Below are 23,712 nucleotides of genomic sequence, written 5' to 3'. Positions count from 1 at the left end.
TGGGGTGGCAGCTGGAATGAAGGGGCTGTTTGGTGAAAGACCCAGTCAAGACACAGCTCACAGCTCTGCCCCTTGAGTGCTCTGGGAAGGGCCACCATAGCTCAGGAGCAGGACACCTGCTTGGCATGCAGAAGGGCCCAGGCTCAGTCTCCCTTGTGAGCATCTCAAGGTCAGGCTGGAGGGTCATGGCTGCCAGTCAGGGCTGGGAACCTGGAGCAGCTGGAGGGACCCTAGGATCTGTCCTGGCAGGAGGCACCAACTTCTTCCTGTCCCCCTTCCGAGGAGGCAGCAGCACCCGGGGGTCTTCTGGGGAGCAGGGGCATTCACCCTGCTGGGGGTGGGCATGCAGAGGGGGCCCCTGTCGCCTGGGGACCATGACCCCATTAAAGCCTGTGGAGGCCCCCTGGCCATTGAAATCTCTGGGTCCCCTCGCAAATGATCTCCGAATCCCTTTCTGATTTTACCAAGCAGCAATTGCAATAAACCCAATCAATATTCTGTTGATCCGTTGTCGTGGGACCCCTAAGAGGCACAGGGCCCAGAGTCTGGTGCCAGCTCTGCCTGCTTGGCCCTCCTGCCCTGCTGGGGCGACTCCTCAGGAGAGGGCAGGGCTGAAGGCAGCATCCTCTGGGCTGGGAGAGGAGTTGGAGCCCCTGGTGTCTCCCAGCCCCACCCTCTTCGCCCCCATCTCCTGGGTCTCCCGGTTCTTGTCCCCCATTTCCTGGGTGGGGGAGGCCGACGGGATGACCCTGGGGGTCCCCCAACCCCCCCCCCCCGATTCCCCATTGGGGTTTCCCCCTTCCAGCTGCCCCTCCTGCTGCTGTTTCCAAGGGAGGGAGCAGCTCAGCTCGCCAGCCAAGAGGGGCCCCCAAATCCTCCCTGGCGGGGATGGCGAGCCTCCTGCTTTGCAGAGGGAGAGAAGGGGTGCACGGCAGGCCAAGGGTTAAGAGGAGCGGAGCTGCCTTCCTAGAGCAGACAGGAAAAGAAGGGGAAGCAGGCTGGTCCTCCCGAGCCCAAGCCCCTCCTTCCGCAGTGCCTTCCTTGCTCGAGAGGAAGGGATCTGCCCGCTCTCTTCTGGGATCTGGTGAGCCTCCTCTCCCTTCCCCAGAGGGTGAATTGGGGAGAAGGGGAGGGTGCATTGGGGGTCTTCCAAATCCATGCAGCGTGGGACCCCCAAGTGAGGGAGCAGAGGGTCCTGGCCCCTTCTTTTCTGCAAACCAGAGCGGGAGGCGAGTTCGCCGCAGGTATGAAACTGTGTTCCTTATTGTGCCAACTCCCTGGGGCACACACAAAATTCTGCATGAAGGAGCCAGACAAGGTGAGGTACAGGTGGGTAAAGGACCCCTGGACAGTTAAGTCCAGTCGAATTCAGCTTTGAGGTGTGGCTCTCATCGCTGATTTCAGCCTGAGTGAGCCGGCATTTGACCAGGCAGGATTCAGAGTCAAGTGGCCAGCAGGACTAGACCGCTTCTGGCGCCACAGGACACCGTGATGAGTGCCAGAGCGCATGGAAACGCCATTTGAGCAATTGGAGCTCAGCCTGTCACGCAGATTCGAACCTCCGACCTTACATTCGGCAAGCTCAAGAGGCTCTGTGGTTTAGACTACAGCACCACCCCATCCACAACAGCCCAATACACGCCCAAATCAGAGAGCACTCAGCAAAAGACACTTTCATAGAATCACAGAATTGTAGAGTGGGAAGGGACCCTGGCAGTCATCTAGTCGACCTCCCTGCATTACAGGAATCACCACTAAAGCATCCATGACGCTTTAAAAATCTCCATGGAAGGAGAGTCCACCAGCCTTCACAGGGAGGCTGTTCCATTCTTGAACACCCCTTACCCTCAGATACTTAAGACAGAAGCTCCTTGAAGCCACAAGTCAATTCCCCTCCTCTCAGGTTCCTCTTTCCCCATCTCAACCATTCCTCATATGGCTTGGCTTCCAGACCCTTGATCATCTTGGCTACATTCCTCTGCACAGGTTCCAGCTTGTCAACATCCTTTCCTTATGTGGCTAAAGTATTCCATGTGTGGTCTGACCAAGCAGTATAGAATGCTGCTATTACTTCCCTTGATCTGGACACTAGACTGGCTTCCCACTTACCTTTGTCTCTTGCAGGAGATATAAGATTGCTGGGAAGACCTCCTCATCCATCTTTTCTTGGTGGTGGAGCAGTGACTGTGGAACCAGCTCAGGTAGGGGAAAGTGGTCTTGTGGGGAAAGAGGCGAAGGGGTGGGGCAGCGAGGGGTCCTCTGGACTCCCAGGAATCTCTCGCCTCTTGGCTTCTGTCAAAACTGCCCCTTTAAGTTGTTTTTAGGGCTTTGGGTGGGTCCTCCACCTATACAGAACAATGCACAGCACAAAACACAAAATAAAATAATTCCTTTAAGACGTTAAAAGAAGCATCCATACTTAGAATGTATGGGAAACAAAACAATCCCATTAAAACAGCACAGCAGGAACAGGCAGGAAACAGCAAAACAATTTGTGGTAATATAATCTTTATACTGGCTAAGAGGAGGACCTTTCTCTCTCTCTTTTAAAGAGTTCACTGTCCTTTGAAGACGTCGCTGTTCCTTTCCCGGGTGAAGAGTGGGTGTGGCTGGATCCTGACCAGAGAGCTCTGCATACGGAAGTCATAAAGGAGAATTGTGGGATCATGGCCGCTCTTGGTAAGGCTCCCTGTTGGATCTTAGTATCTTTGAAATTCCGTACTAATCTGTCTATGTGAGAAACATCCCAGATTTTGATAGGGCTGAACAGCGCCACCTACAGCATCTAGGATTCTCACACCCCACAGCTCACCTTGAATGGAGGGTTATCCAGCTGTATTGCAAGACAATACCCATTCTCATTCTGCTAGGTGGTGTTTTCAAGTTCGTTCATTTTCCTTTGCATGCAAAAACTCCAATTCTTATTCTCACTCGCTATCAGGAAAATTGTTCCTCTGGTCCAGTACAATGAGTGTCCCTTATTAGAATAATAATCTATAATTCTTTATTTATTATATGTTCATTAATTTGTACCCTATCCCATCTCCTGTTGGGCATGATGTCCCACCTTTATTTAGGAAGAAAAGACCTTCCAATTACTTTCCTCTCGCCCCAGATGAGTCACCAGCTACTTGGTGGTTTCCCCCCTGAGTTTACTTCAGCTTGAATGAAAGATCCTTTTTCTCCCAGCTCTCTCTCTGCCATCACAGAATGTTTCTTACTGTTTCAGTCCATGGCTCCTCCATTCCTCTGCTCCAGAATAATAGTGAAGATACAGCCTTGTTAGAGGGCTTTGTGTTTTTCTTTTCTTTTTCTTCTTCATCATCTTCTGTTTATCCAATTTACTTTCTTTTCCTACTTATCCACTCTGTTTTATTTTTATTTAGCTTGACTTTCATTGTATTCTATGCTGAACTCCCCTGAAAATAAAGCATGTGAGGTTCATCTCCAAATCTTCAAAGGCAGAGTGTGATACTGGTGTCTTTGCCCTGGCTATCATAAATCATCACATAAGAATCTCTGCAGGCGGAGCGGCAACAGCCAAGAACTAGCCAGCCTCCCCCACCTTGGAAGTCACCGCTTCTGTCCCTTTTCCTTCACCAAAGAGATGACTGACATTAGAAATGGAGCAAATTCCATGATTGGACCAAACAAAATCCATTCAAGAAAAGAGCCAGGCTTTTGGAATCTCAGTTTCCCATATCCCTGAATGCCAGTAAACAAAGCCAGTGAACCCTGAAGTAAGATCTCATCTATCTCCTTTCTGTTCTTCCTCTCTCACAAGCGTTAAGGACCACTGTTCAATAATTTGGGGGGGCTCCATTTCTTGCTGAGCCTCTATTCATCTCTCTCTTTGTTGCAGGGGGTGATGAACTGGAAATGGAGGACAAGGGAGACCATGACGAAATCCACACAGAGGAGAAACCATATAAAAATTTGGAGTGTGCAAAGAGCTTCAGTCAAAGCTCCCATTCAACTTCCCATCAGAAGAATCCCATTGGGAAGAAACCTTATCAGTGCTTGGAGTGTGGAAAGAGCTTTGGTTGGAGGGCTCATCTCACTGTCCATGAAAGAATCCACACAGGAGAGAAACCATATCAGTGCGTGGAATGTGGCAAGAGCTTCAATCAGCAGGCCAATCTCACTACCCATCGGAGAATTCATACAGGGGAGAAACCTTACCAGTGCTTGGAATGTGGAAAGAGCTTCAAGGAAAGGGCCAAGCTCACTTCCCATCAAATAATTCACACAGGGGAGAATCCTTATCATTGCTTGGAATGTGGAAAGAGCTTCAACTGGAAATATAATCTCATTTCCCATCAAAGAACCCATACAGGGGAGAAACCGTTTCAGTGCTTGGAGTGTGGAATGAGATTCAGTCACAAGGGAAGTCTCACTTCCCATGAAAGAACTCATAGCTGGGAGAGTCCACATAAATGCTTGGAATGTGGAAGGACTTTTAGTCAGGACTCCCATCTCATTTCCCATCAAATAATCCATACTATGGAGAGACCATATAAATGCTTGGAATGTGGAGAGTGTTTTAGTCAGGAGTCCTTTCTCACTTCCCATCAAAGAACTCACAGCAGAGAGAATCACAGTCTCCCAGAATCATTGGATTGTTGCATTGGGTTGGATGGTGAGAGTCATCTTCTCCAACCCCCTGTAACGCAGGATATTCAACAAAAGAATTCATGACAGATGGCCACCCAACCTTTGCTTAAAAACCTTCCAATTCAGAAGTGTCCCACACCACTTGAAGTACTTTCTTCCACAATCAAACACTTCTTACTGCTAGAAGGTTCTTCCTGATGTTTAGTCAGAATCTCCTTCCTTCCATCTTAAATCCATTGGTTTGGGTCCTCCTTCCACCAGAGTAGGAGAAACCAAGTTTTCTCCATCTTCCATGGCACAGCCCTTCGCATATTGAAAGATGTGAAGCAGTGCCTGGTGAGCATCATGGCTAAGTAGGGACTTGAACCCAGGACTGCCAAGTCATATTCTGACACTCTAACTACTATACCACACTAGCTCTGTCATGAGACTCTTGGAAAGTGTGCATGCAAGTGCGTCTCTTAAGTTTAGGCACAGTGTTCTGGTGCTTGTATTTAAAGTTGTGTACACATTGGATCAAAATAATAATAGTGCATTTAAATTACTGTTAGCTAAGGAGGCAGATCCGAATCCCTGTGACGGGGTGAGCTCCTGTTGCTCGGTCCCTGATCCTGCCCACCTAGCAGTTTGAAAGCACGTCAAAGTGCAAGTAGATAAATAGGTACCGCTCTGGCGGGAAGGTAAACGGCGTTTCCGTGCGCTGCTGTGGTTCGCCAGAAGCGGCTTAGTCCTGCTGGCCACATGACCCGGAAGCTGTACGCCGGCTCCCTTGGCCAATAAAGCGAGATGAGCGCCGCAACCCCAGAGTTGGCCACGACTGGACCTAATGGGCAGGGGTCCTTTACCTTTAAGGAGGCAGAAAGGGTGAGTTTGGGGTGCTGCAGCTGAGAAATGAGAAGCACGCTTGTGTAACAACAACATCAAAACCAGAGCTTTGGTTAATTAAACCTATGTCCTTTCTAATTAAATCTATGTCCTTTCAAGTGTGTTTGTGGGAAGGGGTTATTCTTTCTTTTATTATGTATTTTGTGTTTTTATTTTGCATCTTTATGTTGTGAAACACACTTGAGATCTTTGGATGAAAGACGCCATACAAATGTAAATAAATAAATAAATAAATAAATAAATAGCAAAGTAGTAATAAGCAATAAATAAACCATTAAAATACACAACCACACTGAAGAATAGCCACATAAATCATGAGAAGATCTAAAATAAAGAAAGAAAAACCTGTACCAACAACAAACCTGCTAAGCCCAGGTGTTTGTTCAGCGGCTCCAGCTTTTGTAGCTGGAGTCAGTCTGGACTTTCCTAGGCCACATGGGAAAAGGCCTGCAAGGAAGGAGAAGGTCTTAGAGGACTCACAGCCAAGATGGTCTCTGTCCTCTTCCGCAGTCTCAGCTTTTGTAGCTGGAGTCCATCTATTCATCACCTTGGATCTGGCCCCCTCAGGCCGGTGGAGAAAGCCTGCAAGGAAACAGTTGGAGGTTGAACTCACTAGTAGAGGAATAGCCTTGTACAGTAGTAGCCATTGTTACAGTAGTAATAAAGTAACAAAAGAAAGGAAAAAAACCCCGGAAGATTTGAAACCATACACTTATTAGTGTATTTTTGGTCTTTGTTGGAAGCCGCCCAGAGTGGCTGGGGAAACCCAGCCAGATGTGTGGGGTACAAATAATAAATTATTATTATTATTATTATTATTATTATTATTCAAAAAGTAAAAACCAGGACACACCGAAAGCTATTGAGCATTTTTTAGGAAGACCCGAACATTGCTGTGCTTTTTTTAGGGAAACCCCCCCCCCCCATTTTATGACAATGCCAAGATCCTGGAAAATCTGGACTTATGGTAGCCCTAACCTATCTACACCAAGTTATCATGAAATTAGTGTTTATTTTTAATAAATCAGTTGTACTCCACCTCACACCTCATTCTTCGCTACATTGGGGGTTAAGTGTTCAGGTCGGTGGCAGTGGGAATAAGGGGGGGGGGGTGTTTGCTGAAAGGCCCAGCTGTGCCCCTTGAATGAAGGTGGAGCAGGATGGGGTGGGCGCAACATGGGGAGTTAAACAACCTCTCCATGGTACATTCTGAAGCGTTTTTCAAAGTGCTCCATAAAAATAAACATAACATTCCTATAAGGTAGACCAGTAGCATAGGCACACCTTTCCTTAAACTTCAGTTGCTAAAATGAGCTGTTACACTTCAGGTAAACAGATGTTCCTGTTTCTAGACAGGGTGGGAAAATGCTCATTTCGGTTTCTGTTACTTTTCTCTCACTCCTTTCCTTAGTTATGGAGGTGTGGCAGCTCAATCCTTTTGACCCAGACCAGGTTCCTTTTCCTCAGTCTCCCTCTCTCTCAGCAATGCCCCTCCTGAGGCGTTTTATTTTGGGCGCCAGACCCAGGGGATCCCTCGGCCCTCTTCTTTCCCCCCCCGACTCAGCCCCTCTTCCCCTCTCCTTCTTCTGGCCCCCGAGATTCTCCTCAGGCCAGAGCCACTTCTCCCTCAGACTCAGCCTCTCCTCCTCCTCCCTTCCTCCCATCTCAGCTCCAGCCTCAAAACTCCCTCAGAAAAGGCGCCTCTCATCTTCCCGCCAAAAGGGCTGGCTCCGCCCCCGCCTCTGGCTGGCAGTCTCGGGAGCCAATCAGAGAGAGAAGTTCCAGCCCCCTGGTGGCGTTTCTGAGGGACTGCAGCTCCAGACTCGGCCCGGCCTCAGCTGCCCGCTCCTCTCTCTCTCACACACTGCTTAATATTGCTGCTTTCTGGAACTGCCTTGAAAGTGGGGCTGCTCTGAGGGGGCGCTGAGCTCTCACTGCTGGGGCAGAAGGAAGGGGCAGGCAAAGAGAAGAAGAGAGAAAAGAACCCGCGGAGGAAATGGCCTATAAAATGCTCTTTTCGTGTACAAACTCCCTTATCCTTTAATAGAACTTGTTTTCTGATTATCCCCCCTCCCCCCATAAAAGGAGTGAGGAGGGGAGGGAGAGGGGCCGCAGCTGGGTGAGCTCGGCGGGCCAAGGGTTAAGAGGAACTGAGCTGGATTCCTAGAGAGGACCAGAAATGAAGGTGTCCAAGCCCCGCCCTCCCCAGCCCCTTCCTGTCAAGAGGCAGCTGTTGTCTCCTCGGAGGCGCCTCCTGCAGCGAGTGAGTCTCTCTCTCTCTTCTTGCCTGGGGTGTTTGGGGGGAAGGGGAGGGGGAAGGGGGACCCCCCCAAATCAGGGAGCAGAGGGTCTTCTCTGCAAAGGATCCGGGGGGGGGGGTTTGAATTGAATTTCAGAATTCTAGGGTGGGGAGGGAACCACGAGAGTCACCTAGGCCAAACATGAGCAATGCAGGAATCGCCACTCAAATGCTGGTCAGGATACGGATGAGCGAGACCCATGGCTGCCTTTTGGAGTTCATGGGGGGAAAGGTGGATAGAAATGCCGTGAATAAAGGGAGGGAAGCCAGCCCGTAATTTGGTCCCTGCTTTCCATCGCTTTCCGAGTCATCTTCAAGCGCAGCTTCGCATGGAGGGCATTGCAAATATCCCACCAGAAGCAGAGCATGGAGTCCCCTGGCCACAAAGGGACTCATCCAGAAGTACCCCACGCAGATGTGGGGGTTGCGCTGTGTCACATTATTAAGGACACAGCCACCCTCCTGAATTCCCAGGGCAAATTCCCAGATTAAAACACAACATTGAAAAGAGTTTAAAACAACTTACAATCACAGAAAGAAGGTAGGTCCTACTTTACCTGCTTTTGAGTTCTGTCCTTTGACCTCACCCACTTGGCCCTCAGGGTGTTTCCCTGATGAAGTTCTGGCCCTCAGAACAAGGGAAAAAGGACCCCATCTCAGTAGTTTGTCTTGAGGAGGTGGGAACTCCTTGCTATAGCCTGGTTTCCACGTTACACTTGGTACGAATGACTCACTTGTCAATCGCCGTTCTGACTTTATTCCTTGACTGCAAACACTGACAGGCAGGATCAACCAGGCTGATTCATTTCACAGAAATCCCTTCACTTGCCGGCACATCTGGGATGGTCATTTTCCTTCTAGGAGGGCAAGAGCATTACTTCTCCTTTCTCTTCTTAAGCAAAGCTCAAAGTCCGGCCAGTGCTGCAGTCCAGCCTTGGTTCCTAGCAAGACTCATCCTCGCTTGCTCAGGGAACATTTTTCTCCTCTTTTTCGTGTTGTGATTTTATAACAGAACAATTTTTTTTTGGTTGGATTTTCTAGCGCCTCTAATTTGGACGAACAGAACTTGACAGAGGACCAAGGGGATCTTTCCTGTCTCTTGGAGGCTTCCTGAGAGCGAAGATGGATGAGCAAGACTCAGCTGGCCCTGAAGCAGGAAGAGGCCCGGTCATGGAAACGGGAAGCAGTGCAGGATTCTGGGAAGGCTCTGGGCAGAAGATCCTGGGAGAGGAGGACCCCCTTCGCTCAGAGGCGCAGAGCCAGCAGTTCAGCTGGTTCTGTTACCAGGAGGCTGAAGGACCCCGAGAAGTTTGCAGCCAACTCTACCACCTTTGCCACCAGTGGCTGAAGCCAGAAAGGCACACGAAAGCTGAGATGCTGGACCTGGTGATCTTGGAGCAGTTCCTGGCTGTCCTTCCAGCAGAGATGGAGAGCTGGGTGAGGGAATGCGGAGCAGAGACCAGTTCCCAGGCAGTGGCCCTGGCCGAAGGTTTCCTCCTGAGTCAGGCGGAGGAGAGGAAGCAGGCGGAGAAGCAGGTGAGAGAGACTTTCCTCTGGATGCTCCCAAGGGGCTCCAAATATGAGGGAGCGGGTCCCTAAATCTCATCCTTTTTCGGAAACATCCAGGGAAGGATATCAGATGCTGCTAAAGTTTTGCCTCTGCCATTCCTATTCTGATTCTTTTCCCCGTCTCTGTTTTGAATCCTTGTTGCTGTTTCAGGGAAAGGATCCATTTGCTGAATTGTGTCCTGATTCCTCTGAAGTAGAGAAGTCTCTGTTGGACACCAGAGATAAGCCACTGGGTAAGAAGGAAGGAGTATTTTTTCAGTTTGGTCCCATTCTGTTGGTGTTGAAAGTAATCTAGTGGTTCTTTTGATCTTTTTGGGGAAGACACTTGAGGCCCTGAGCCCAGAGGAGCCTGATAAATAATTTTGCACAATTAAATCTGAAATAGGTACAGGGGAGTATTTCTTAATCTGTAGTCAGAGATGCACTGCTTCAGCTCTGAGAGAAGCATCCTGCACTCCTGTCTCCCCACTTCCCTTTGTCTCTCGCAGGTGAAAGAAGGATGCTGGCAAGACCTCCTCCTCCATCTCTTCATCCTGGTGGAGGGGAAGCAGCGGCTGAGGAACCGGATCAGGTGCGGGGAAGGAGCCTTGCGGGGAAAGAGGCGGGGGGGGGGAGAGACAGGGCGTTTCTGAGACAGAACAAGTTTCTCTGCACCTCTTTGCTTCTGTCACAGCAGCTCTTCAGAAAATGCCATCCCATAATGTTTATCTGCTGAGAATAAGGAACAGTCACTTCACCTTAGAATGACACTAGTGTTATTTCTCAGTCCTTGCAGTTTCATTTTTTATATTTATCACTGGGCACTAAAATCGGCTTCTCAGCAGCTAGCAAGCCATCTAATACGGTGGTGCCGACCCACTGCTTAAAGGCCTGATTGCCTCTGTTCTGAATGCAGGGCAGCAGGGAACCAAGGACCTGAGGCAAGTCAGGACCCTTGGGAACAACAACAACAATGCGAGGGATAACGCATCGAAGAACTCGGACTTATCCGATGTTTTGCATTGGATCCGCTCCACCCCTAGGCTGAAGTCAGCGGACGAGTGAGGGGAGCCCAGCTGTGAACTTGGGTGGCCAGACAGAACATGACTCCCTCCCTCCAGCAAGCGGGGGGATGGATCTCAACGCCCACGGGTTGACGCAGAAATCATTTTTGAGGCCTCAAAATTCAAAGTTCATCATGCACAATTGGCCAAATGCTTGCTCTGACCTTGAGGGACTCTAATAACATACACTTCAAGCAGCGTGACTGTGCCCTGGTTTTACAATGGGACCCAAGTTGTGATGGATGTGTCTCTATTTAGCTCCTTACGGGAGCTCTATCTGTAGGGCTATGTAGGCTCTTAGCCACGAGATTAAGCGAGAACAGAAATATAGCAATTATAACTGGTCATTTACCGTTTTTACCATTATAAGAGAACAAATGAGATGTTCCCGGTAAGTTCTGACACCTCCTTTTCTGAAAAATAGCACTGCCGACACACATGGTGGGTGTGTCCAGAAATACATGAGTTCTGGCAAAAGGTTTTTGCAAAGATTTCTTTGATCACAAGACAGACAGAACCTGTGACCCCAGGACTGGCTTTGCTTAACCTGTACAGTCAGAAAACAAAGAATTTATAACTCATCTGGTAACCACGGCAAGAATGACCATTGCCTGAACATGGAATACACTGCAAATATGGACCTTTTTATTTCCTCTTAGGGTCTAGTGTGCTTTGAAGATGTCACTGTTTGTTTCACGGAGGAGGAGTGGGTGTTGCTGGATCCTGACCAGAGAGCTCTGCATAAGGAGGTTACAGAGGAGAATCGTGGTATCCTGGCCTCTCTCAGTAAGGCTCCTAGTTGGATCACGAGATCTGTTCTGAAATTCCAAACATATATCTCTATTGTGAGGGAGCTCAGTAGCGCTGCCTTCAGCAGCTGGGCTTCCAACAAGTCACCTTGAATGGAGGACTGTTTGGTCTGGGAATGTACTTCCTCCAATTACGCCTTTCTAAACAGAGATCTTAATTGTCAGGGGTCCCTTTACCTTAAACAGAGATCAGGCTGGTCTGAACTGCCCAAACCTTTTAAAAGGAGGCTTCATTCTTATAAAAGGTAAAGGACCCCTGACCCTTAAGTCCAGTCGCGGATGACTCTGGGGTTGCAGTGCTCATCTTGCTTTACTGGCCAAGGGAGCTGGTGTTTGTCCGCAGACAGCTTCCGGGTCATGTGGCCAGCATGACTAAGCCGCTTCTGGCGAAACCAGAGCAGCGCACGGAAATGCCATTTACCTTCCCGCCAGAGCAGTACCTATTTATCTACTTGCACTTTGACGTGCTTTCGAACTGCTAGGTTGGCAGGAGCTGGGACTGAGCAACTGCAGCTCACCCTGTTGCGGGGATTCGAACCGCTGACCTTCAGATCGGCAAGCCCTGGGCTCAGTGGTTTAGACCACAGCACCACCCCCATCCCTTCATTCATATATATATATATATATATATATATATATATATATTCATTTTTACATTCTACAGTGTTTCAACAACATTTAAATCTAAACAAATTCAGCCTACATTTTCTGCCACTTCCCTCCCACCCCCAACTCTGGGGTTCCTTATTTGATATTCTATTCGTACTGCATAATCAATTCAAATCTATTTGCAAATGTATCCTTATACTTCCTTTAACTTATTTCTAATTGCTCATATTTATGTCAATCCTGCTAACGTTTTCAATTGATCTTTATATATTCAGCAAAATTTACCCATTCTGTTAAAAATAAGTATCTCACGTTGATCTCTTATTCTTCTGGCAAGTTTCGCAATCTCACCATGTTACGTCAGTTTTACTTGCCAGTCGTCTTTTGTTGGTACTGCTTTTTCTTTCCATCTTTGGGTGTATACCATTCAGGCAGCTGTGGTAGCATACATAAACAGGTTTTTTCCTGATATTTGGGTACTGTAATGAGTATGGGTTGCTCGTGCGTAAGTTGCCGCCTCTCCTGGCTTTGTTGCAATGTTAAACCTTTCTGTCTGGACAGCCCCTCACTTCGTGGCTGCCTCAGTCGCTAGCAGAATCCGTCAGTGGGCGTTTCTTAAACCTTTTCCAACATAAAAGTTGTTTGACACCCAGTCTCCTCCTACTCTCTCTGCGCGGAAGTCTTCTGCGCAGGGAGGGCGTGGGTAGCGGAGGACCCATGCTCTCCCCGCTGGTGTCCGGTGAAGAGTCCTGGAGCCCTCTCGCCGATTCCCCCATCTGCCCCCCTTTATCCCTGGTGTTGCGCTGATTTGCTTCCCCATCTGCTGAGCTGCCTCTCTCCCTGCTGGGCCCTTCTCCAGCATCATTTGAGAGCCTTCCCTCCGCCTCTAGCTCCGAGGTCAGTTCCCTGACATCCACCTCCCCCCCAGGACCCCCTCCACCCCCGGCCCAACCTGTTGACCCAACTTCGTCCCTTTCTTCGGCCGACGATGCGGGGAACCCCCGGAAGGAGCTGTCGCCATCCTCTGAGGATTCAAAACCCGCTTCCCACCCGCTCTGATCTCTTCCCGCGGGGTGGGCCTCCCAGTCTGATTCTTCTTCTTCTTCCTCCGAAGCCTCTTCTCCCTCCCCTTCGGAGGCAGAAAAACCCACAAAATCCTCTTCATCGTCTGTGGTTCCAAATTGCTCCTCCCAGAATCTCGCTAGTGGTTTGGGTTTGTCCGGGAACAGGCGGTGGAATTCCTCCACCAGATACCCGTCAGTGATTGCTTCCGCGGGAACCCACGTGTTTTCCGACCCGGGTTCTCCCTCCCAAGCCACCAAGTACTCCACCTGGTGCCCTCGCCACCTTGAATCAAGTATTTCCGTGGCCAAATTGCGGTGCTCCCTCTCTTCTACCTGCGGGTGTGTGGTGACTTCTCCCTCTCGCCCCGGGAACCCCCGTCCTTCCCTGTACGGTGAGAGTAGGGACCTATGGAACACCAGGTGTATCTTCATGCTGTCAGGCAATTTGAGCTTGAATGCCACGGGGTTCACCTGCTACCTCAAACGGTCCCAGCCGCCTGGGCTGCAACTTCTTGCACCCCCCCTTAAAAGGTAACCCTTGGGTTGACAACCACACCCGATCTCCCACCCGTATGGTCTCCCCTTCCCTACGGCGCTTGTCTGCCTGCCTCTTGTAAATTTCCTTGGCCCGCTCCAAGTTCATCTTAAGTTGCTGGTGCAGGGTTTCCATTTCTTCCACAAACCGCTCTGCCGCCGGTACGCTCCAACCTTCCTCCCCACTCCCCGGGAAGGCCCTGGGGTGACACCCATAATTGGCCATGAACGGGCTCATTCCCGTGGACACATGTTCAGCGTTATTGTACGCAAATTCAGCCAGCGCTAGTTTCTCTACTAGTTTCTCTACCCAATCGTTCTGCCTCTCGCTGACGTAGCAGCGTAGGTATTGCTGGAGTATACTGTTCGCTCTTTCTGCTTGCCCGTTGGTTTCCGGGTGTCTCGCCGTCGAGAAGCCCACTTCGACCTGCAGCAAGCTCATGAGCTTCCTCCAGAAACGGGAAGTAAATTGTTTCCCGCGGTCGGAGATAACCCTCGAAGGAGCTCCATGCAACCTGAAGATGTGATCTACAAACAACCTGGCTGTTTCCTCTGCCGTGACCGCATGTGAGCAAGCTATAAAATGGCACATTTTTGTTAGTAGATCGACCACTACCATGACCGCTGTCTTCCCCCGGGACCTGGGCAAATCGGTCATAAAATCAATGGACACCACCTCCCACGGTTTCCCCGGCGTGGGTAAGGGTTCCAGTAATCCTGCGGGGGCAGCCCGCTCCCCCTTTGCCCTTTGGCAGCGGTCGCACCTCCGTACATATTCCCGTACATCCTCCCTCACCCTGGGCCACCAGAACTGCCTGGTGACGAGCATCATGGTTTTGTGCTGTCCAAAGTGCCCAGCTGTGGGGTTGTCGTGGAGTTGTTTGAGTACCTTCCCCCGTAGGGCCTCCCCCGGTACATACAGTGCCCCCTTATAGTACAGCACCCCTTCCTTCTCCTCAAACCCTCCTTGGGTTTCTCTACCGTCTCTGAGTTCCCGGATTTTAGTTTGTGCGAACACGTCGTTTCTAGTAAGTCCAGCCAGTTCTCGTTGCCCCACCAAGGTTCCCCCACACACCCATCGGTCCTCGGGGATCACGTATCGTATCTCTGGCGGCCCCTCTCCTTCCAAGTACTCCGGCTTCCGGGAGAGAGCATCTGCTCTTACGTTTTCCTCTCCCGGCACGTATCGGATCTCGAAGGAAAACTTGGAGAACTCCTGTGCCCATCGAATCTGTCTCTGGTTGAGCACTCGTGCGGTCCTCCAGTATTCCAAGTTCTTGTGATCTGTACAAACCTGGATCTTGTGCTGCGCCCCTATTAGTAGATGTTGCCATCGACGAAACGCCGCATAGATCACAAGCAGTTCGCGGTCATACACAGTATAGTTTTGCTCCGACGTGTTCAGTTTTCTCGAGAAAAAGGCACACGGTTTCCATTCCTGCTTGCTCCTCCTTGGCTGCAAAAGAACCGCCCCAATGGCTCTGTCGGACGCGTTGGTCTCTAGCCTCATGGGTTTCTCCAGATCCATGTGCAGGAGCTGCTCTTCCGATGCGAACACCTTTTTCAGTTTTTCAAAGGATTGCTGGGCCTCCTCTGTCCAGACGAACTTCCTTTTGCTACTGAGACAATCTGTGATGGGTGCTGTCAAGTGGGCGAAGTTCTTGATGAACTTCCTGTAGAAGTTGCTGAACCCTAGGAACCTCGGCACGTCCTTCCGGGTTTTGGGAGCCTTCCACTCCAGCACTGCCTGCGCCTTGCTTGGGTCCATCGCTAAGCCTTTGTCTGACAACTTGTACCCCAGAAACTCGACTTCTCTGGCGTGAAACTGACAATTTTCCAGCTTGACCCACAACTGGTGCTTCTGCAGTCGTTTTAGCACTTCCCTGACGTCTCTGACATGTTGCTCCTCATTGTCCGACTAGATTAAGACGTCGTCCAAGAAGGCTACGCAGTTCTTGTACAGCAGGGACCCCAACACGTGGTGCATGAAAGCTTGAAAACAGGCGGAGCCCGACTGTAATCCAAAAGGCATAACTAGGTACTCAAAGGCCCCCAGGGGTGTGAACATTGTGGTCTTCCATTCGTCCCCCTCCCTCATCCTAATCAAGTTGTATGCTCCCCTGAGATCAAGCTTGGTAAAAATTGTCCCCTGCCTCACCCGTGTTAAAATGTCGTCAATCCTGGGCATTGGGAAGGTCACTGGTTCCGATACCAAATTGATGGCCCTATAGTCCACAACGAGCCTGGGTTGATTAGTGTCCTTTTTGTCCACAAAGAACACCGGACTGCCCCTACCGCTTTTGATTCTCTTATGAAGCCTCTTTTCAGGTTCTTGTCAATAAATTCCCACAACTCCTTCATCTCCCTGTCCGACATGGCATACAGTTTACCCACTGGCAGCTGCGCCCCAGGGAGCAAGTTGATTTGGCAGTCAAATGGTCTATGGGGGGGTAGTCTATCTGCCTCCTTCTCGCTGAAGACCTCCTGCAGGTCAGCATATTGTGGTGGCACCTCCCCTTTCGGCTCCACAGCTATCCCAGCCACCCTGGCCACGGTCATTCTTGGGGTTTCCCCCCCTAGACAGTGTTCCAAGCAGTAAGCGGACCCAAAGGTGACCGTTCTCTGATGCCATGCCACCACTGGATCATGTTGTGCTAGCCAGCTCATCCCTAATATTATTGGGAGCCCTGCCAGTGAGGCTACGTGAAAGGCGATGGTCTCCGTGTGCCTGGAAACCCTCATTCTCATTGGTGGGGTCTGGTGTGTCACTTCCCCTCCCAGAAGCTCCCTGCCATCAATGGTGGTTACTTGCAAGGGGAAATCCAGGGGCAGCAGGTGGAGCTGGTGCTCTAGTGCAAAGTCCTTGCTGAAGAAATTGCAGGAACTGCCTGAATCCAACAGCCCTTTCACCTTGACTGGATGCCCATTCGGGAGTTCTAGCACCACTTCTATGGCTATAGCCGCCCTGGGGGGGTCTGGTTGGGGCACTTCTATTGGTTGCTGGCCTGGCTGCTGTGCCCGCTGAGTGGCAGCCAAGCTTTGGCGTTTCCCTGCTCCTTTACCATCTCCTCCTCACCCCCTGCAGCTCCCACCATCCCTTGCCAGGCCTTTCTTTGCGGGCAGACCCTGGCAAAATGTCCTGGTCGCTGGCAGAGAAAACACTTCTTGGTGGTTTTCCCATCCTTTCCCTCCCTCTTGCGACCTTCACTGGGGTTTGAAATCTCCCCCGCGCGCGCCCCATCTATTTCCATTGGCTCCGCCAGCGGGGAAGGCTGCCTTGGTATTTCAGGAATGCGGTAGTCATGGTAACGTTGCTCTCTCCCTTCCCGCTTCTCCTGGGCCCGCGCTTCCTGCCTTACACCAATCGCAAGCACAGCCTTGGTTAGCTGATCCATCGACTGCGGGCGGGGTGCGCGGGAAAGCTCGTCCTTCACCGTTGGGGACAGCCCCTCCTCGAACAGCATTTGAATGGGTTCAGAGTCCAATTCCCACCCGAGCCGGTGGACTAACATGGCAAAGCGTGACCAGTAGTCTCTAACTGACTGGTTCCCCTGTTTGCAGCCCATCAGTTCCCGCCGAGTCACACTTTGCTGTACATCACTGGAATACATCGCATCCATCGCCTGGAAGTATTTCCTCAGGTCTTTCAAGGCGGCATTCTCCGTTGCCATTAGGGGCCTGATCCATTCTCTGGCCCCATCCTGCAGATGTCCGACAATATAGGCAACCCTCTCCCCATCGTCTGCAAAATCATTCTGTTGCAGTTCCAAAGCGTACTCTATTTCCGTTCGGAACGCACTGTAGTCCTGGGGTTTCCCTTCAAATTTGTGTACCAGTCCCGGTACCTTCCTTGCTACGGGGGTGGGTCTGACCTGAGCATCCTGAGCCCGCCTTTCGTCCAGCCGCGCCGTCAGAAGAGCCACATGCTGTTCCAAATCTCGGTTCCTCTGCACCAGATTTTGCACTCCAGCTGCTCCCTCCATGGCGCCAGCTTCTCCGGTCTTGCTCATGATGCTGCCTGCCTGTCGCTGTGCACGAGCGACATCAGGGACTGACGGATTGCTGTAATGAGTATGGGTTGCTCGTGCGTAAGTTGCCGCCTCTCCTGGCTATGTTGCCTTGTTAAACCTTTCTGTCTGGACAGCCCTTCACTTCGTGGCTGCCTCAGTCGCTAGCAGAATCCGTCAGTGGGCGTTTCTTAAACCTTTTCCAACATAAAAGTTGTTTGACGCCCAGTCTCCTCCTACTCTCCCTGCGCGGACGTCTTCTGCGCAGGGAGGGCGTGGGTAGCGGAGGACCCGTGCTCTCCCCGCTGGTGTCCGGTGAAGAGTCCTGGAGCCCTCTCGCCGATTCCCCCATCTGTCCCCCTTTATCCCTGGTGTTGTGCTGATTTGCTTCCCCATCTGCTGAGCTGCCTCTCTCCCTGCTGGGCCCTTCTCCAGCATCATTTGAGAGCCTTCCCTCCGCCTCTAGCTCCGAGGTCAGTTCCCTGACAGGTACCTTCCTCCCATTATACCTGAAAGGGAAGCTTCCGGGTTTTTAACAAAGATTATTTTCAGCATTTTTTTCAACTCGTTATAAATCATTTCCCCGAAGATTTTCACTATCTTACACGAACATGTGAAAAAGGTACCTTCCTTCACTTGACATTCCCAGCAGGCATTGGATTTGGTCTTGTACATTTTAGCTAAGTTACTAGGAGTCAAATACCATCTATACATCATTTTCTTTTAACTCATAACATGCTGTAAATTTCAATTCTCCATTCCACAATCTTTCCCATGCTGCCATTTTAATGTTATATCATATATCCGCTGCTCAATGTATCATCAGCGATTTGACCTGTTCGTGTTTTGTCTACCATTCTAATAATATTTTGCCATTATGGTTTCTATTTCCCAGCAAGTTTTTACATTTATCCCAAACTATATATATGTTTTTCCTAATAACATGATTCATGAAAGCTTTATGCCTTTCAGCTTTTCCATGCCACAAATATGCGTACCAGCCCAATTTATGATCATGCTCTTCTAACTACAAAATCTGAACAGTTCTCAATGTTAACCACTCCTTTAACCAGTAAAGGCATAATAAACAGTGGTAACTTGGTTCTCAAATGGCTTAGTCGCCAAACAAATCAGCTACCGAACGCTGCAAACCCGGAAGTGTTCCAGTTTGCGAACATTTTTCAGAAGCCAAACGTTCGACGTGGCTTCCGCTTGAGTGCAGAAAGCGCCTGCAGCCAATCGGAAGCTGAACCTTGGTTTTCGAACACTGGGAACTCCATTTCTTTCTTAGGCTCTAATCTGTTCCTCTCTTTGCTGCAGGTGGTGATGAATTAGAAATTAAGAACCAGCGAATCCATGACAAAATCCACGCAGTGGAGAACCCATATCAATATGTAGAGTGTGGAGAGAGCTCTCATTCCTCATCCCATCCAAGAAATCCCATTGGGAAGAAAACGTATCAGTGCTTGGAATGTGGGAAGAGCTTCCATCAGAGGTCCCATCTCACGGCCCATCAAAGAATTCACACAGGGGAGAAACCCTATCAGTGCTTGGAATGTGGAAAGAGCTTCAACATGAAACAAAATCTCACTACCCATCAAAGAATTCATAAAGGAGAGAAACCTTATCAGTGCTTGGAATGCGGGAAAAGCTTCAGTACAAAGGCCTATGTCACTTCCCATCAAAAAATCCATACAAGGGAGAAACCATATAAGTGCTGGGAATGTGGAAAGAGCTTTGACTGGAAATATAATCTCACTTCCCATCAAAGAATTCATACAAAACCTTTTCAGTGCTTGGAATGTGGAAAGAGCTTCAGTGAAAGCATCAAACTCACTGCCCATCAAATAATTCATACAGGGGAGAAACCATTTCAGTGCTTGGAATGTGGAAAGCGCTTCTCTCGGAGTGACTCTTTCACTTTCCACCAAAGAACTCATACAGGGGAGAAACCCTATCAGTGCTTGGAATGTGGAATGAGATTCACTCAGAAAGGAAGTCTCACTTCCCATCAAAGAACTCATTCCTGGGTGAGCCCACACAAATGCTTGGAATGTGGAAGGACTTTTAGTCAGGACTCCTATCTCATTTCCCATCAAATAATTCATACAATGGAGAGACCGTATAAATGCTTGGAATGTGGAAAGAGTTTTAGTCAGGAGTCCTTTCTCACTTCCCATCAAAGAACTCACAGCAGGGAGAATCAGATTCCCCAAGAATCATTGGATTGTTGCATTGGATTGGACGGTGAGAGTCATCTTCTCCAACCCCCTGCAATGAAGGATATTCAACAAAAGAATTCATGACAGATGTTCATCCAACCTTTGCTTTAAAACCTTCAATTCAAGAATAGTCCTGTACTTGTTTGTTCCACAGTCAAACAGTTCTTGCTGTCAGAAAGTTCTTCCTGATGTTTCATCAGATTTTCCTTACTTGTATCTTGAATGCATTGGTTTGGGTCCTCCTTACACCAGAACAGGAAGAAGCAAGTTTGCTCAATCTTCTATGGCACAACCCTTTAGATATTGTAAGATGTCTATCACATCTCCTTCTCCATCTCCTTTTCTCCATAATAAACATCCCAGCTCTCTCAACCGTTTCTCCAAAGTCTTGGTTTCCAGAACCTTGATCACCTTGGTCTCCCTCCTCTGCACCCATTCCAGCTTGTCAGGGATGAAGCAGATCCAGAACTCTGGTTCAAAAGGTTTGGCCCCAGAAGCATCAAAGTCATTGTGGAGACTCAATGTGTGCAACAAAACATTCCTGCATTGCAGGGGGTTGAACTGGAAGACCCTTGGGGTTCCTTCCAACTGTATGATTCTATGATTCTGTGTTGATGCAGCCTAGAATGGCATCAGCTTTTTATTTTGCTGCTGCATCTCACTGTTGACTCACTACAAACTTGTGGCCTACTAAGAGTCCTTGATCCTTTTCCAATATATGCATGTTATTCCTGCCTACGTGCAGAACCTGATATTTGTCCCTACTGAAATTCATTTATTGCATTCAAATATCCCCTTTCCCCCCAAGGTTCTCCCCCTCTTCTTTTAATACTAACAATAACCTTGTGAGGTTGGTCAGAATGTGAAGCAGTGCCTGCTCCCCAAGGACACCTGGTGAGCATCAGGGCCAAGTAGGAATTTGAACCCAGGTCTGCCAAGTCATACTCTGACACTAACCACTATACCACCCTAGCTCTGTCATAAGACTCAGAAATTGTGCATGCGTGCACTTTCGCTTCACGTTTAGGTACAGGTCCTTGTACTTAAAAGTTCTGTACACATGTGTCAAAACAATAATATAGTGGTGCATTTAAGGTACTGTTAGCTAGGGGGCAGAAAGGGTGAGTAACCATCTACAGTAGTACCTTGGTTCTCAAACTTTATCCATTCTGGAAGTCCGTTCCCAAACCAAAGCATTCCAACACCAAGATGCGCTTTCCCATAGAAAGTAATGCAAAGTGGATTAATCTGTTGCAGACTTAAAAAAACAACAAGCGAAAACAGCAATTTAACATGAATTTTCCTACTAGCGACACCATTGATCCATAAAATGAAAGCACTAAATCGTGTACTGCAGTCACACAATCAATCAGTAACTGAACTGGGTTCCACACAGTCACACCCACAAAAAAGAGCCGCAAAAATAAATAGCAAAAACAGGACAGACCTCAGCATAACACTCAAAATGAAACTGGGGAACTCAAAATGGAAGTGGGGCACTCAAATCAGAAGCGTAACGCTCGAAACAGAGCATGTTTGGCTTCCGAAAAATGTTCACAAACCGGAACACTTCCTTCCTTGTGGGTTCCAAGTTGTTTGAGGACCAAGGCGTGTGAGAACCAAGGTACCACTGTATGTCTTTTCAAATGTGATTGTGGGAAGATGGTTATTCTTTTGTATTGATTCTTGCTTTTATTATGTATTTTGTGTTTTTATTTTGTATTTTTATGCTGTGAAGCACTCTGAGATCTTCTGGTGAAAGTCATTATACGAATGTAATAAATTAAATGGCAAAGTAGTCATAAACAATAAATAAAACTTTAGAATACACAACCAGACTGAGGAATACCTGCCTAAATCACGAGAAGTTCTAAAATATACAAAAACCTACAGCTACAACCCCACCCCCAAACCTGCTAAACCCAAGTCTCTGTTCAGCAGCCTCAGCTTTTGTAGCTGGAGTCAGTCTGGACTCTGCTAGGCCACATAGGGAAAGGCCTGCAAGGCAGGAGAAGGTCTTAGAGGACTCACAGCCAGGATGGTCTCTGTCCTCATCCGCAGTCTCAGCTGCTGTAGCTGGAGTCCATTTGTACATCCATCCCCCTGGACCAAAGGATTAAAAGGACAGAAAAGGAGACTCACAGCCAGGATGAGGGGGCCGGGCCTGGTGGAGAAAGCCTGCAAGGAAACAGTTGGAGGTTGAACTCAGTACTATAGGAATACCCTTGTAATATCCATTTTTACAATAGTAATAAAGTAAGAAAAGAAAGGAAAAAAAACTGGAAGATTTGAAACCATACACTTATGTTAGGGTTGCCATATTTCAAAAAGTAAAATCCAGGACACCCTGAAAGCTGTTGAGCAATTTTTAGGAAGACCCTAACATTGTTGTGCTTTTTAAAGGACGCCTCCCCTCATTTTATGACAATGCCAAAATAACATGATTTTTTTATTGATTTAGCTAAGCTCCAGGAAAATCTGGACTTATGGCAGCCCTAACTTATCTAAACCAAGTTATTTTGAGCTATCAAACTTTTAAATACATCAGTTGTACTCCACCTCACACCTCATTCTTTGCTACGTTGGGGGTGAAGTGTTCAGGTCAGAGTTCTGGGGTGGCAGTGGGAATAAGGGGGGGGGGGTTGGTGAAAGGCCCAGTTGTGCCCCTTGAATGCAGAGGGAAGAGGGAGCAGGAGGGGGTGGGCACAACATGGGGAGAGAAACAACCTCCGCATGGTACATTCTGAAGCGTTTTTCAAAGTGCTTCATAAAAAGAAACTTCTATAACATTCCTATAAGGTAGTCCAGTAATGTAGTGGTTCTAGGGGTTGCTCGTGCGTAAGCCAGTGCAAACACCTGGCTGGGTTGCCTGAGTGAACCTTTTCTGTCCGGACAGCCACTCTCCCGTGGCTGTCTCAATCGCTGGCAGAATCCGTCAGTGGGCGTTTCTTAAACTTCTTCCAGCAAAGCAGCTCTTTGACGCCTAGTCTCCTCCTACTCTCTCTGCGCGAAAGCCTTCTGCGCAAGGAGGGCGTAGGCAGCAGAGGACCCCTACTCTCCCCGCTGGTCCCCGGCAAGGAGTCATGGGACCGCCTCGCCGCTTCCCCCATCTGCCCCCCTTCTCCACTGGTGCTACGCTGATTCTCTTCCCCAGAAGATGGGCTGCCTCTCCCACTCCCGGGACGCTCTCCGGAATCCCTCTGGATTTTGCTCTCTCCCTCCGGCACTGATGGCAGTTCCCTGGCAAGTAGCATAGGCACACCTTTCCTTAAATTTCAGTTGCTAAAATGAGCTGTTACACTTCAGGTAAACAGATGTTCCTGTTTCTAGACAGGGTGGGAAAATGCTCATTTCGGTTTCTGTTACTTTTCTCTCACTCCTTTCCTTAGTTATGGCAGGTGTGGCAGCTCAATCCTTTTGACCCAGACCAGGTTCCTTTTCCTCAGTCTCCCTCTCTCTCAGCAATGCCCCTCCTGAGGCGTTTTATTTTGGGCGCCAGACCCAGGGGATCCCTCGGCCCTCTTCTTCCCCCCCCCCCCCCGACTCAGCCCCTCTTCCCCTCTCCTTCTTCTGGCCCCCGAGATTCTCCTCAGGCCAGAGCCACTTCTCCCTCAGACTCAGCCTCTCCTCCTCCTCCCTTCCTCCCATCTCAGCTCCAGCCTCAAAACTCCCTCAGAAAAGGCGCCTCTCATCTTCCCGCCAAAAGGGCTGGCTCCGCCCCCGCCTCTGGCTGGCAGTCTCGGGAGCCAATCAGAGAGAGAAGTTCCAGCCCCCCTGGTGGCGTTTCTGAGGGACTGCAGCTCCAGACTCGGCCCGGGCTCAGCTGCCCGCTCCTCTCTCTCTCACACACTGCTTAATATTGCTGCTTTCTGGAACTGCCTTGAAAGTGGGGCTGCTCTGAGGGGGCGCTGAGCTCTCATTGCTGGGGCAGAAGGAAGGGGCAGGCAAAGAGAAGAAGAGAGAAAAGAACCCGCGGAGGAAATGGCCTATAAAATGCTCTTTTCGTGTACAAACTCCCTTATCCTTTAATAGAACTTGTTTTCTGATTATCCCCCCT

At 49.3% G+C, this 23,712-nt stretch overlaps 3 protein-coding genes across 6 annotated transcripts in view; 2 read left to right on the top strand and 1 right to left on the bottom strand.

Annotated features, from left to right (window-relative positions):
* Window positions 1-23,384, bottom strand: part of LOC308460984 (uncharacterized protein) — a 165,564-nt gene extending 142,180 nt beyond the window's left edge. Inside the window, exons 1-2 of the mRNA XM_080977530.1 lie at window positions 23,205-23,384; window positions 7,065-7,137 (exon numbers count right to left, since the gene is read on the bottom strand). The gene's annotated coding sequence lies outside the window, so the exon portion shown is untranslated. The remainder of the gene's footprint in view (window positions 1-7,064; window positions 7,138-23,204) is intronic.
* On the top strand, window positions 799-21,488 carry LOC308461007 (uncharacterized protein). Of its 4 annotated transcripts, none has more exons than XR_013978769.1 (5): window positions 799-1,084; window positions 2,125-2,201; window positions 2,553-2,679; window positions 3,863-4,950; window positions 20,542-21,488. XR_013978769.1 is itself a non-coding variant. In XM_080977577.1 (4 exons), the coding sequence occupies exons 1-4, from the start codon at window positions 889-891 to the stop codon at window positions 4,696-4,698; spliced, it is 1,236 nt and encodes a 411-aa protein (XP_080833703.1). In that variant the 5' UTR covers window positions 799-888; the 3' UTR covers window positions 4,699-5,602. The 4 variants fall into 4 exon arrangements, 1 of the variants encoding a protein (XP_080833703.1); XR_013978770.1 differs by having other exon boundaries at window positions 3,863-5,098; window positions 20,689-21,488; XR_013978771.1 differs by lacking the exon at window positions 20,542-21,488 and adding an exon at window positions 5,470-5,602 and having other exon boundaries at window positions 3,863-5,173.
* Window positions 7,670-20,027, top strand: LOC308460995 (uncharacterized protein). The gene is made up of 6 exons (XM_080977553.1): window positions 7,670-7,762; window positions 8,840-9,334; window positions 9,519-9,600; window positions 9,856-9,938; window positions 11,070-11,196; window positions 18,754-20,027. The coding sequence occupies exons 2-6, from the start codon at window positions 8,921-8,923 to the stop codon at window positions 19,737-19,739; spliced, it is 1,692 nt and encodes a 563-aa protein (XP_080833679.1). The 5' UTR covers window positions 7,670-7,762; window positions 8,840-8,920; the 3' UTR covers window positions 19,740-20,027.
* Window positions 23,385-23,712: the final 328 nt, after the last annotated feature.

The sequence above is a fragment of the Podarcis pityusensis genome (genome assembly GCF_964106645.2).
Source record: "Podarcis pityusensis genome assembly, chromosome: 13".
Taxonomy (NCBI): Eukaryota; Metazoa; Chordata; class Lepidosauria; order Squamata; family Lacertidae; genus Podarcis; species Podarcis pityusensis.
The sequence above is the reverse complement of the archived record's forward strand: the minus strand, read 5'-3'. Positions and strand labels throughout refer to the sequence as shown.

What these genes read in the sequence shown, in the direction of transcription:
- LOC308460995 (XM_080977553.1), top strand. Translation starts at nt 8,921, where the DNA reads ATGGATGAGCAAGACTCAGCTGGCCCTGAAGCAGGAAGAGGCCCGGTC. An exon ending in CACCAGAGATAAGCCACTGG is followed by an intron (nt 9,601 to 9,855) that starts GTAAGAAGGAAG and finishes TGTCTCTCGCAG; the next exon opens with GTGAAAGAAGGATGCTGGCA. An exon ending in CGGCTGAGGAACCGGATCAG is followed by an intron (nt 9,939 to 11,069) that starts GTGCGGGGAAGG and finishes ATTTCCTCTTAG; the next exon opens with GGTCTAGTGTGCTTTGAAGA.
- LOC308461007 (XM_080977577.1), top strand. Translation starts at nt 889, where the DNA reads ATGGCGAGCCTCCTGCTTTGCAGAGGGAGAGAAGGGGTGCACGGCAGG. An exon ending in TGACTGTGGAACCAGCTCAG is followed by an intron (nt 2,202 to 2,552) that starts GTAGGGGAAAGT and finishes TCTCTTTTAAAG; the next exon opens with AGTTCACTGTCCTTTGAAGA. An exon ending in TGGGATCATGGCCGCTCTTG is followed by an intron (nt 2,680 to 3,862) that starts GTAAGGCTCCCT and finishes TCTTTGTTGCAG; the next exon opens with GGGGTGATGAACTGGAAATG.